Below are 12,617 nucleotides of genomic sequence, written 5' to 3'. Positions count from 1 at the left end.
AGTAATCACCAATACACTGCAGGAACTGCCTGGACCTTGTGTGCCTGGCTTTGTTACTTTGCCAACAAATATCAGGATGGTTGAAGTCCCCCATAAGAACGAGTGCCGGGGGTGGCAAGGCTACTTCCAGCTGTTTGTAAAAGGCCTCATCCACTTCCTCCTCCTGATCAGGTGGCCTGTAGCACACACCCACAACAGTGTCACCTATGTTAGCCCGCCCCTTAATTCTTACCCACAAGCTATCCACTTGTTCATCAGGCGCCCCCCCCCCCCCCCCCCCAGTGGAGCTCAATGCATTCTAGCAGTTTCTCACATAAAGAGCAAGTCCCCCACCTCACCTTGCCTTGCCACCCACAACAGCATGCCACTTGTGTGAGCTGTCCCACCATGTCTCTGGGATTGCAATGAGATCACATCCTTGTAAGCACGCACGGATCTCTAGTTCTTTTTGTTTATTCCCCATGTGGTGTGCATTGCTATATGGGCACTGCAGGGAAGCAGAGGGTGCAGGTATCTCTAGAGGGATGCAAGAAGGTTTAAGGCGGGCTCTTGGCAATGCTATTTTCTCTGAAGAGTCCTCACAAGATCCTACTGGACAACTGGGAGGTTTTTCTACACAGTTTACTAAAAAAGACAGCATTCCCAGGCCCTTCTCTGTCACAAGGAACTCCATCCCCTTCCTCCATCAAATCTTGTTTAACGCTCTGGTAAGCAGCCCAGCCAGCTTGCTCACCAGAGCACTTTGGCCCCAGCTACTCAGTCGCATTCCGTCTCATGCTCACACCTGGTCTCTCAAAGGCGTGCCCAAGATCAGGGTACACAAAACCTCGATCCCGACACCGTCCCCTCAGCCAGTAATGTACCTCCTCTGTCCTCCTCCGTCCTTCTGGGACCCAGACACCAGTCAGGAGGACAGAGGAGAACCCTCCTGGGAGCTCAGGAGGACAGAGGAGAACACCCCTGGCTCTCCCAATCCCTTTAGCGTCTTTCCAAGGGATGCAAAGTCCCTTTCTGATGTTCTGCTATTTCCTCATGGCATCCTCCCATGACCCTACTTGAATGACAGCAAGTGGATGGTGGTCTTGTTTGATCACATGTGGTGGAGTCTCTTTAATGTCTCTGACACGTGCCCCCACAAGGCAGCAAAGCTCTCTGGAGAGGTTGTCTGGGCAGCAAATGGGGGCTGCAGTGCCTCCTTGTATGGAGTCCCCAGTCACTAAGCTACTGCTGAGCAATGGCACCTGGCAGCTGCTGCCTGGCAGGGGCTCTCCCTCACCCCATCACCTGAGGTGATTCCCTGATCCAGCACAGAACACGTCCACCCCAGAGCTGAGTGCGTCACAAAAACGTGCTGTGTTCTGGGGCCTGCAAGGTTGCCCTGCATGCTGGCTGGTCCCTAGCCCAGGGCACGTCATTCTCTGTGACGTGACACTCCTCGCTGTGATGTCACAGTGACTGCCTCTTCCACCCCTGTGGCAGCGGTGGGAGCGGTGGCTCAGTCTCTTGCGAGAGGCGCAGGAAGAGGACCCAGAGAGAGCATTGTGTCTACCTGGAGATTTCCTGCTGTGATGGAGCGGCTGAGAGCCCTTCGAGGTGAGGTCCCTCCACCTCTCTGGACACCGTGACGCTGCCCGAGCGCATGTGTGCCACCAATGCCTGTTTAGGGCACGCCATCAGCACAGTCCTTGCTCTGCTGAGTGCAGCCACCCACCGTGGTTTCCCCAGTATCCCAGCAAGGGGAAGGCTCTCTCCCCTCTCCGTGCCGACCACACATGTGCCGGCACAGCCCACCCCACGCTGTGGGGCTGGGTTTCTCCCCGAGCTGGCCGGATGCTCGGCCCTGGCTCCAAGCAACACCAGTGGCAGCTGCTCTGCTCTTTCCTTGCAGGTCTCTTTGCCTGTGTGGGCTGCGTGCCCAGAGGTACACGTCGCAGGGCCAGAGGCAGGGTGGCAAGCCCTGTCCCCGCCTGTGCCGTGACTTTGCTGCTGCAGCGCCTGCAAGACAAGGAGGTGAGATGGGGACATCCAACCATCAGTCCTTGCCCTGCCCCAGTGCCACGGCCCTGTGGGTGCCAGGCCCTGGCAGCACATCGGCATAGCGATGGGTGGCAGCGGGCGGCTCCCCGGGAAGAAGGGCAAAGCAAAACGTGACTGATCCCTGTCCCCAGGGTGACCGAGCGCAGGCGTACTGCGAGCTGGAGCACGTCCTGCGGGAAGGTGACAGTCGCCCGCCGTGCGGAGTGGTGAACCGGCTGCTGGCTGAGGTGTCCCAGGACCTGACGGCAGCCCAGGTGAGGGGTCACTCCCAAAGGCGGCAAAGGGAGCCGCCTGCCCGCGCTGGTGTTCTGCTGGCGGACAGCAGGGGCTTAGCCCTTCCAAGGGAAGGCCTCAGGCAGTCTCCTGTGCCGCGTGTCACCGGTCACTCTTTTTCAGGGCGTGCCAGACAGTGTGAGGATGGCTGCCAGCGATGTCCTGGTGGCTCTGGCCCGGACACACTTCAGCTTGGTGATGGCCGAGCTCCAGGGCCACCTGAAGGCCGTGGGGGAGATGTCCAAGGAGTTTGTGCTCCTCACCCTGAGCAAACTGTTCACCAGCTACGGTAGAGTGCCCTCAGCCTCCTGAAGGGGTCTCTCCCCTCTGCGCGTGATCTGCGTTGAGCTGGGGGATGCAGGGCTGCAGCCCCTCCTCCCTCGCTGCCGGGGCTCTGACCATGGCCCTCTCCTTCCCCTCTGCAGCTCCACAGTGCATCTCCTTCGTGTGGCTGACGCTGGCCGGCCTGCGCAGTGTGGTGGGCTGGGTGAGAGGCGGCCGGATCCTGCGCATTGCTTGTGCTGGTGAGTGCCGGCCCCAGAGCAGGGGGGCTCGGGACAGCCCTTGCACCTCGCCCTGCTGCAGGCTCTCACAGGCTCCCTCTTCTCTCAGTCTCTCATCTTTTTCTTTTTTTCTTTTTAATTAATTATTCGGGGTTTTTTTTTGTTTTGTTTTGTTTTGTTTTGTTTTGTTTTGTTTTGTTTTGTTTTTCTTCAGTTGTGAAACAATGGCTGGAAGGAGTCAAGGTTCACTTGTGCTCTGGAAAGCAATGCCCCTGGCCTGCCATGGAAATCCAGCAGATCTACCAGAATCTTTCCCAGCTCTTCTGCACTGTGCTGAGGAACTGGCAGGACTGCAAGGAGGAAAAGGTGAGCAGTGCTGTGTTCCCAGCCCGGGATGGCAGCGGGGACATCCGTGTCGGCAGCTCTGCCTGTGCCCAGCGGGCTGAGAGCAGAAGGGTGATGAGAAGGAGCGGGCTGGCTCTGCAAAGGGCCCCAAACTGGCTTTGTGCTTGGGGCTGGATCTCCCTGCCAGGAAGCAGCCCCATGTCACAACCTTGCGGCAGGAATAGCTGGGGAGGAAGGTGTGGGGAAAAGCTCCCTGCCCTCCAGAGAGAGCCCGTCTCCTACTGGGCACGGGGGTATGGGAAAGGGGAAGGGAAAGAGAAAGCCCTCCTGTAGGAAGGGCAGACGTTCAGTCTGTGATGCTGGGCCTCTGCCATCCCTCTCCAGGACAAACAGGCTGTCCTCGGGGCTGTGGCTGCCATGATGGCTGTCCTCCTTCAAGAAGAGCTGTGCCGAGAGCACGTTTGGGAGCAGCTTCTCTGGCTCGTGCACCCGTATCAGGAGGTCCAAGACACCTGCAGGGTGACCAAGGTGAGACGTTTTGCAGGGCTCAGTGTGGATGTGGGGCTTGTGCAAGTGCCACGAGGGGTCAGCGGGATGCAGGGAGGAGGCCAGGAGCCCTTGGAGAAAGACGGAATAGGTGTCCAAGGGAGGTCTGAGGCTTCCTGAGCTCTTCCGTCAAGGAAGGAACAACCCGGACAGGAGCCAGAAGGGAGCCAGGAGTCACCGCGGCCCACCTCCTGGGGCTGGGAGGCTTCACCAGCACCACCGCTGTGGGGCTCTGGTGCCTGAGGAGCTCTGTGCTAACAACCAGGGGGACCACGTCCAGTTGCATCTGATGGGGGAGAAGAGGGCTGCTGGGTGGGAAATGCCTGCAACCGATGCCCAAACAGGGCTCGGTTGAGAGCAGAGGGACTCTCTTGCTGCTGCTGGGAGGCGCGGACAAACCAGAACGCCTGTGCAGGAGCTCTCCCAGCGGACAAACCAGTGGGAATCGGTTTCTCTGCTCCCAAGTGGCTAGACGTGGCTTCAGCCCTTCCTTCCTCTCCTGGTCTCTTGCAGAGCCTCAGTATCTTCCTGGAGGCCTTAGAGGGAGTTCCATCTGTCATCCCTAAGGACAAGTTTCTGGCCATCACCAGTGCCGTGTTCTACCAGGTAAGGGGAGCCTATCCTTGCGCCCAAAGCAGCTTCCCTCTTGCCTAAGTCTCAGGAGGACTGCAAAGCTCCGAGCCTCTGCCGGCTGCTCAGCCTTAGCTCCTGCATGCCCGTGGCTGCCCCAGATCCGTGTGTGTGCCCCCAGGGATGCTGTGGGTCAGGCTGTGTTTTGTCTGCATGTCCTCTCACTGGGAGTGCCAAGGGAGATGAGAGCTGGCAGCAAAGTTTCTTTTCCATCCTCAGTACTGATACAATTTTCTCCAATGGACCTTGTTCCCACAGCTCACCGATGACACCAAGGAGCACAGCGAGGCAGACAGAGCAGAGCTGACCCACTGCATCCTGCTGCAGGGTAAGGAGAGGAGCCTTGGCGATGCTTGGCGGTGCCCTGGCCGAAACCTCTCTCACAAACCTCCGGAATGGGTGCGAGTTTCTTGCTAACACAGTGCGGGATTTCCTCCCCGCAGCCCGGATCTGCCCAGAGGAAACGGTCCAGTTTCTGCAGTCACAGCTGGGCGCTGACAGGGAGGCTGGATGCGTGGCAGCCCTGGGTCTGCTCGCTGCTCTGGCTCGCTCTGATGGTCAGTACCACAGGTCGGGACTTCCAGGGATCCCTTTTGCCATCTGGGCTGTGCCTCCATGCATGCTTCTGCGCATCTCTTGCAGAGCCCACGATGACCGAGAAGCTGCCCCAGGTTGTGGAGGCTGTGCAGTGTCTGTGCAGCGACCCCAGGATCCAGGTGAGCTGATTTGGGAAAGGAAAGCGCTGTCGGGGTGGTGATGCTGCTGCCAACACAGGCAGGGCTGGGGTGCCCAGGGAGGTGCTGGGGCACTGTCCACATGGTTGCGATGGCTCCTGTGGGGAGAGCAGGCAGAGTGGAGCGGTCAGGTCCCTGTGCAGTGCATGGAAAGTGCACAGCCTGGTGCTAAGGCCTGGCCCTCACCTGAGGAGACAAGGCTTCTCCTCTGCTCTTGTTGTCTCTGCTCATGCCCAAAGGGCTGCCCCAGTGAGCACGTGGCTTCCCTTTGCCTTCCGAGCAGGAAAATCAAACCCACAATTGACTCCTGACAGGTGAGGAGGGCCATTCTGCACTTCATCAAGGATGTGCTCAGTGCTAACGCCCGGAGCTGCTCAGCCTGGGATGTGGTGGGGCACATCTTCAGGGAGTTCAGCCGCACCACGGCAAGAAGGGTAAGGACACCGGGCAGCATCTTCCTTTGGAAGACCCGTGCTGCTCAGAGGCTGGCACAGAAGCACTGGTGGGGCCACACCTGAGCCTCCTGAGAGGCTCCTGAGAACTCAGAGTAACCGGTGTTCCCACAACACTGCTTGTGCAGGCAGCCGGAGACCTTTCTGCCCAGGAAGCCCAGGAAGAAGGAGCTCTCCAAGAGCTGTGTATGGACATCCTGGGGTCACTGGATGTCTCTGCGAGCGGGATGAGCAAAGTGAGTCACAATCTGACCTGCTGCCACTCCTTGCCTTCACACCACGTGTTCCTCATCCCATTCCAACACCCCCGGTCTCTCCTCCAGTGTGCTCTAAAACACACAAGACTCAGGGAAATTCACAGAGTCCTCTTCATCTCTGAGCGGAGGCAGGAATGCTGACACGCTCAACCGCCTCGTTCCCTACAGCTCCTGTGGCCCCGGCTGCTGCTGTACGTGGTGCCAGCCCAGTACACCGGCATGCTGATCCCGGTCTCCCGCTGTGTCCAAGCGCTGGCTGAGAGAGGGGACCTGATGGTGCGGGAGATAGAAGACCTGGATCCCCATTTCCTCAGCTCCATGTTTCAAGGTAGGAGCAGAAACTCCCCCAGTGAGCTCTGTTGACCCGTGACAGCACCAAGAATGGACAGCGGAGGTGCACGTGGGGGAGCACAGCATGTCTCGGCATCTCACTCAGCACTTCCTTCTCCCCACAGGCCCACTGCTGACTCCCCAGACACTGCTGGCACGCCTGCTGGTGAGTAGATGCTCCAGAGGCCGGTGCCATGAGCCCCGAGGAGGAAGCAGCATGGCCGAGCACGCCAGCGCCTGCCTCACCCATGGGGATGCCATTCTCTTCCCGGGCTTGCAGCACCATGGGCAAAGTTGCTGGCTGCTCCTTGCCTGCCAGGGCAGAGCCAAGCTGCGCTTCCCTCCTGGGAGAAGCTGCTGCTCTTGCTGCAGAAGTGACCCTGCTTCTCCTTGCTCTCACTCAGGTGGTGGCAGGGAGCCCTTTTGCAGGCAGCGAACTCCAAGCCGCTGCCTTGCTCCTCATGCTGAGCCTCCACGGCAAAATCCACAGAGCTGTGGGGGCCAGTGTGGGCCACTGAGATCCCCCTGCTGCTGCAGTGCCTCAAAGGTAAAGTGCTGGTGGGGAGGGAGGGGCGGAGGCAGGGAAGGGGGGGGAGTGAAAATGGAGCTCTGCAGCGTGGCAGAGGGGAAGCATTGCCTGCAGCCCAGCACTTGCTCTGCTGCTGTTCCCATTCCAGGGAGACAGCACTGAGGCCCGGGGAGCTTTCCCCCCTGGGGATCTGCCCATTCCAGGGCACAGATGGGCCCTCCACGTCTCCTCAGATAGCAGTCTTGGAGCAGTTCTGTGTTCCTGCAGGGACAGTGTTTGTGGGGAGGGACAGGTCATTGCGTAGGGTGTGCAGGTCCCAGTTTGGCAGTGCCGAGTGCCCAGGCAAACCAGGTTTGCAGCAGCTCTTCCTTTGTGGCTTGATCCCAAGCAAGGGTCTTTTGCTTCTTGTTGCTGTGCAGGGAAAGATGAGAGCTTCCCGGACTCTGCGGAGTGGGAGCAGCGCCTCCTAAAGGTACAGCATTGCCGGAAGGCACGGTGCGGAGAAGTGTCTGCCTGTCTCAAGGAGCCCCGCTCCCATACAGGACAGGAACAGCCTCTCAAATGCTGCTGTGGAGCGGCCGCATGCCTTTGTGGTGCTGCCTCTTCCTCTTTGTCCCAAGCCCAAGGGGGGTCCTAGGAGAAGAGCAGCAGGCGGCTATAAGGGAGGGACTGCTGGGGGGAGCTGGGAGAGGGACTGCTGTTCCAGTCACCTCTCCCCAGAAGACTGCGGCGATGTGGGAATGTGGGAAGAGGCAAAGGGCAAGGAAACATTGGCTTCTCCTCTTCTCCAACAGTTCCTGAGGGCGTCACTGGCTACCATGGAGGATGAGGCCTGGACCAAGGGCCTGAGCTGCGAGCTGAGCCGGTGGCTGAGCAGCTCTCCCAGCAGCTCTGGAGAAAAGGTGGGTTCCCCCCGGCTCTACCCAGCGGTGCAGCCGCAGGTGCCCAACTGGCGCAGGGGCTGCGGGTGGTGCTCTGCTCACACGGGCCGCTCACGCTGCTTCCCTGGCCCGTGCCCCCCAGAGGGCCTTTCCCTGCAAACTGCCTGGGGGTGGCTAAAGCTCGGCCCTGCACCTGCTCTCAGCGTCTCCCAGGGAGCGTGGGTCCTTCCCACCTGGCCCTCTCCCAGCAGGTCAGGCTGCTGCCACATCTCAGCTTCTTCCTTCCCTTCCCATCCCTTCTCTTCCCTTCCCATGCAGTCCTTCCTGTACAAGGCTCTGGGGACAGTGCTGGGAGCTTGTAAGGAAGTCCTCCACATCCAAGGGAAGCTCCTGCAACACCTGGAGGAAGCAAATGCAGAGGAGCCCTCTGAGGCCCAGGTGAGGTCTCTTCCCAGCCAGCTTCTGCCAGCATCCCCGCTCTGTCCCTTGGGCAGAGCGCTTCTCCTGGCCCTGCTCCGAGCCTTTCGATCTCCTCACTGCTGCTCTTTCCCTCAGGCGAGGACCAGCCCCACCACTGTGGCTGGCCGTACCAGTAGGTTCAGGCCTGCGCCAACTGCCCCTTGTTCTTTTGTGCAGGGAATGATCTCTCTTCTCAGCCATGCTGCTGAGACCAACTTCCACACAGCCCTGGACACGCTCACCATGTTTGCGTCCAGGCTGTGCAGAGGCCAGAATGGGAGGATTTCCAGACGCAAGAAGGTGAAGCGTTACGCATTTCCATCTTGGCTTTCTGCTGCCTTATTTTCACTTGGGAGCCCAGGTGCATTGTGGGGCACCGGGGGCTGCTGAGCGAGTGTCTCAAGGCATTTCTTCCCACACAGATGGAGCTGGACAGCAGAAGAGCTCAGGCCACCCGCAGCGCCCTCATCCTTGCCCACGGCAGCTTGGCACTGCGTGCCTCCAAGGAACAGCTGCTGGCCCGCCTGGAGGGAGACATGGTGGGCAACATCCTGCTGCTCTACAGCTGCAGCTGCCGGGTGAGAGCTCGTAGCGTGCCAGGCTGTCTGAGCACCCAGCTGCAGCCCCTCCACGTGGGGGGATGCTGAGATGGGCCTTCTCTTTCCAAAGGTCCCTCGGGGACTGGTTTGTGCTCAGATGAAGATGCAAGCCCTTCCCTTAGCGTTGCCCCCACGTGTTCCCCTTGCAGCCCTTGGCCCTTCCCGCAGTTCAAAGAATGTTCTTCTCTCTTGGGCCTCAGGACCTGCAGAACACGCTTGCGCTGCTGCAGAGCATCACAGACTTCAGCTCTGCCTTCCAAGCAGTGGGTGACTCTGCCTGCTTTAACCCCTCCTTGAAGGGCAAGCTGCTGGAGATCCTGACGGTGAGTGCCCAGAGCCAGGGCTGTCTGTAGCGGAGTTTTGGGCTGTGCTACAAGGCTCAATTCCCCAGAGCCATACAGGTGTCCCTCAGCCACACGTCTCCGGCTGGTGGGGACCTTGTGTGCTGGCAGGCAGCAGCTGGGCAGCAGGCGAGGTCCACCAGCTGTGCAGCTGCTGCATCCTGCACTGCCTCCGTGGGAAATGCGCGAGTGATGGGGCTGGTGTGTGGCAGTTGTGTCTGCCTGTGGGTCTGGCGGAAGAACTCTCGCTCTGCCCCTTGCCCACTTTGACCGTGTCTCTCTGGGACTTGCAGGACTTGCTGAAGAAGTATTGCTTGGGCACCCCTGTCTCCCCAGTGCCCCTCAAGGTGGTTCTGGCCCTGGAGCAGTTGAGGTAAGGGTGGGAGCCTCTGGGGTTGCAAGGCAGGATGGTGGATCCCCTTCTGGGTAGCTCCCGAAGGCCTGGAGGGGGCAGAGGGTCGGGAGTCACTTCTACAGGAGAGATGGCTGGGCTGCTGTGCCCAGCGAAGCTGAGGTTCTGGGAGGGAGAAAGGCCCTGGTGCTCCTGTCCCCTGGCACGGGAGAGAAGGGAGACTCGGTGTCTCCTTCCCTTCAGAGCAGGAGGTGGTTCACTGATGCCGGGGAGGAGGTGGGTGATGCTGGAACTGAAGACAGTGCTCAGCAGCTCAGGCTGGGGATGTTGGCTTTGCAGCTGTTCCGTTAGAAGAAACTCTGATGTTGTCTGAACCAGCCTGGAGAGCACTGCTAAAGGCCCTGTCTGCTTTCTCTTCCTTTTTTTGTCCTTTTTTTGTTCAGCAAGCTGAAGCCATCTGTAGGAAGCAAAGACATGTGTGACATGCTGAGTCTGTGCTGCAAGACTATTGTGACACACCCTTCAGCGGAGATGATGCTGAAGATCAGGAAGTCACAGCAAGCAGCTCAGTACCTGCAGGTAACCTGCCGTGACTTTCACAGCCACCTCTTGGTTGGAGCCCTTCCTCGGCACACACAACCTATGCTCTGGCAGCAACCATGATGCCACAGCTCAATCCCCTCTTCTGCTTTCAGCTTCTGCAAACGTCACTGAAAGCTCTGGGCCGGCTCATGGTGGTCCTGCTCGAGACAGAGACCACCAGTGGCTTCTTCCAGAACATAGTCCATGTGAGTACATGTGGGTCAAGGGAGGAAGCAAGCATGGTGCCTGTCAATAGCGGAGACAGAGGTCTGGGGACTGAGAGGACAACGAGAGGGGACCTCTTGCTGACATGCCAGCTCACTGCAAGCTCAGAAATGGGCAGAGAAATGGGCCCTGCAGGGAGAAAGGCAGAAGCAGCCCCTGGCAGGCCACAGCCAAGGAAAAGCTCCTGGGTTAGGAGGCAGGAGTGTCTGCAGAGAGCAGGGGCAGCAGTGCCGGTGCTCAGCGAGGTGGGGGGCTGCGTGGAGCCACAGGGCAGGCCCTGAGGGAAAGTGCTGGGAAATGAGGGACTGGGAGAGGGCTGGCATGAAGGGAAAGAAAAGATGTCCGCAGTGATACAGATGCTCTGTCCCACGTCCTGCAGAGATCAATGACGTCAGGCAACATGTGGGAGCGCAAGAGGGCCCTGCAGACCTGCTCCCAGCTGCTGGCTGTTTGTGAAGAGCGTGGAGTGAGTAAAGAGCCCCACCACATGCCCCTGCTCCCTCCCCAGTGCCCCTGAGCTGGCAGGCGAGCTCCACTCAGCTGTGCGTGCTGTGACACCCACCCCGTGGGGAAGGCACAGGCGGGAGAAGCTAGGGAGAGCTGGGGCTGCCTACAGCTTTTTTCCTGCCTCTCATCCCTGCAGAGAGGAGACGCCTGCAAGCACTTTGGCTCCTTGGTGGGATTGCTGGTGCCTCTGATGTGTGACCCCATGCCCACCTCCCGCCAGTTGGCTGTCACCTGTCTGAGCTCCCTTCTCCAAATCCAAGGTGAGTAGAGCGGGCGTGAGCCAGCCCTCTGCTCTCCTCCGCAGCACTACCAGAACCCCACGGGCTGGGCCCAGTTTACAGGAGGGAGAGGCACCGTGCGCAGCTCTCTTCTCCTCTCCACCCTGTCCTCTGTCTCTCCCCTGTGGAAAGCGGTTCCGTTTCCAGAAGCATGACTTCCCTTTTCTCCCTGTGCTCTTTCCAGCCAAGGCGACCAACAGAGTCATCCAGACAGGAGACATCGGGAGCCTGTGTGAGGGGCTGAATGACCGCAGCACCGTCTGTCAGCTCCAGACCGCTTCCAAAATCGCGCGGGTAAGTGGACCCAAAAAGGGGTGGTGCGATCTCAGTGCGTAGGCTTTTGCACGTCCCTCTGCTCCCCCCAGCCTCTCACACCGTTTCCAGAATGAGCTGTCACCCTGAGATCACTTTTCTCAGCAAGTAGCAGGAGGCACTGAGCTACGTCTGACCTTAAGGCACCCCACGCAAGGAGCTGATTCTATGACACGTGTGTGTGTGACTGTGTGTGTGCGCGACTGTGTGTGTGCGCGTGTGACTGTGGCTGCTGGGAGGTAGGCTTTGCATGTAAGCAAACAGCATGGGTGGAGAAGCTGAGAGAAGGCTCAACCACCTTATGTATAAACAGCACAGTAAGGACAGCAGGAGCGTTGTGATTGCCACCTGAATGACTGGCAAGCTGCTGAACTAAGAATGCCCTCAAGACTGCTTTATGTTTGGAAGAGCTGCTGCAGAGCAGTGATGGGATCTCTCCTGCTTCTCATTTCTCTGCAGATTGTATGCAGAAGCTTCTCCCTGGAACACACCATAGATTTCATGATGGCCATCAAGGACACCTTCCGGAAGGCCAAAGGAATGCGTGTGCGTGCTGCTGGGAAGTGGATGATCACCTTTCTGCAGATGCATGGAAAGGACATCTGTCGGGATGTAAGAGACTTTCTTCCACGAGCCTTGGACTTTTGTTGGCTGTTGCACTACACCTTGTGCCGTTTGCCTCTTGTGCTAAAGAAGCACAGCCTGAGCGCAGAGCCAGGGCTTGGACAGGGTGACCGGTGTGAAATGTAGGCTTAGGCCTTGGCGGCATGTCAAGGGAGCAGGCACCGTTCATGTGCTGAATGTCCATGATTAGGTCCTGCAGAGTCAAGGATGCAGCAAGTCATTCTTTCTCCCCTTCTTCTTTCAGCTTGATCTTTCACCGATCATCTACATCCTGCGCAGCTGCATGTCGTCCCTGCAGCACAGCACGAACACGCCATTCCTGTGCCAGGCGGTGGCCATCCTCACCCGCTGTCACACAGACATCACAATTGACAGCTTCTTCCACAGGCGTTGAGCCCACAGACAGGTACTGGCACTCCTGCCTTTGCTATTGTTGCGGTCCCAGTTGTAGCTTGCCTCTGCCAGAGGGTTCCTGGGAGGACGCAGCTTTTCTTTTTTCCTCTCAAAGTCTGTTTGAGTTGAAAATTACTCAGTCGTGACTTGAGACTCTCCTTTTTCTAGCGAGACATGGAGGAGAGTAAGACAGTTTTCTCTTCAATGGTGCAGCAGGGAGAAGACAAGACAAGACAAGACAAGACAAGACAAGACAAGACAAGAAAGGAAAAAAGAGGAGAAGAGAAGAGAAGAGAAGAGAAGAGAAGAGAAGAGAAGAGAAGAGAAGAGAAGAGAAGAGAAGAGAAGAGAAGAGAAGAGAAGAGAAGAGAAGAGAAGAGAAGAGAAGAGAAGAGAAGAGAAGAGAAGAGAAGAGAAGAGAAGAGAAG

At 58.4% G+C, this 12,617-nt stretch overlaps 1 protein-coding gene across 1 annotated transcript; it reads left to right on the top strand.

Moving 5' to 3' along the window:
• Positions 1–852: 852 nt before the first annotated feature.
• On the top strand, positions 853–12,190 carry LOC112531199 (maestro heat-like repeat-containing protein family member 2B). The gene is made up of 29 exons (XM_046903993.1): positions 853–1,593; positions 1,889–2,010; positions 2,169–2,291; positions 2,434–2,599; positions 2,736–2,834; positions 3,028–3,179; positions 3,543–3,686; positions 4,218–4,310; positions 4,593–4,662; positions 4,778–4,891; positions 4,977–5,050; positions 5,383–5,502; positions 5,649–5,756; positions 5,946–6,105; positions 6,233–6,273; positions 6,512–6,611; positions 7,056–7,108; positions 7,431–7,538; positions 7,836–7,955; positions 8,399–8,554; positions 8,776–8,898; positions 9,210–9,289; positions 9,712–9,847; positions 9,964–10,056; positions 10,455–10,541; positions 10,719–10,842; positions 11,045–11,154; positions 11,632–11,784; positions 12,041–12,190. The coding sequence occupies exons 1-29, from the start codon at positions 1,569–1,571 to the stop codon at positions 12,188–12,190; spliced, it is 3,204 nt and encodes a 1,067-aa protein (XP_046759949.1). The 5' UTR covers positions 853–1,568.
• Positions 12,191–12,617: the final 427 nt, after the last annotated feature.

The sequence above is a fragment of the Gallus gallus genome, chromosome 1, assembly GCF_016699485.2.
Source record: "Gallus gallus isolate bGalGal1 chromosome 1, bGalGal1.mat.broiler.GRCg7b, whole genome shotgun sequence".
NCBI lineage: Eukaryota > Metazoa > Chordata > Aves > Galliformes > Phasianidae > Gallus > Gallus gallus.
The sequence above is the reverse complement of the archived record's forward strand: the minus strand, read 5'-3'. Positions and strand labels throughout refer to the sequence as shown.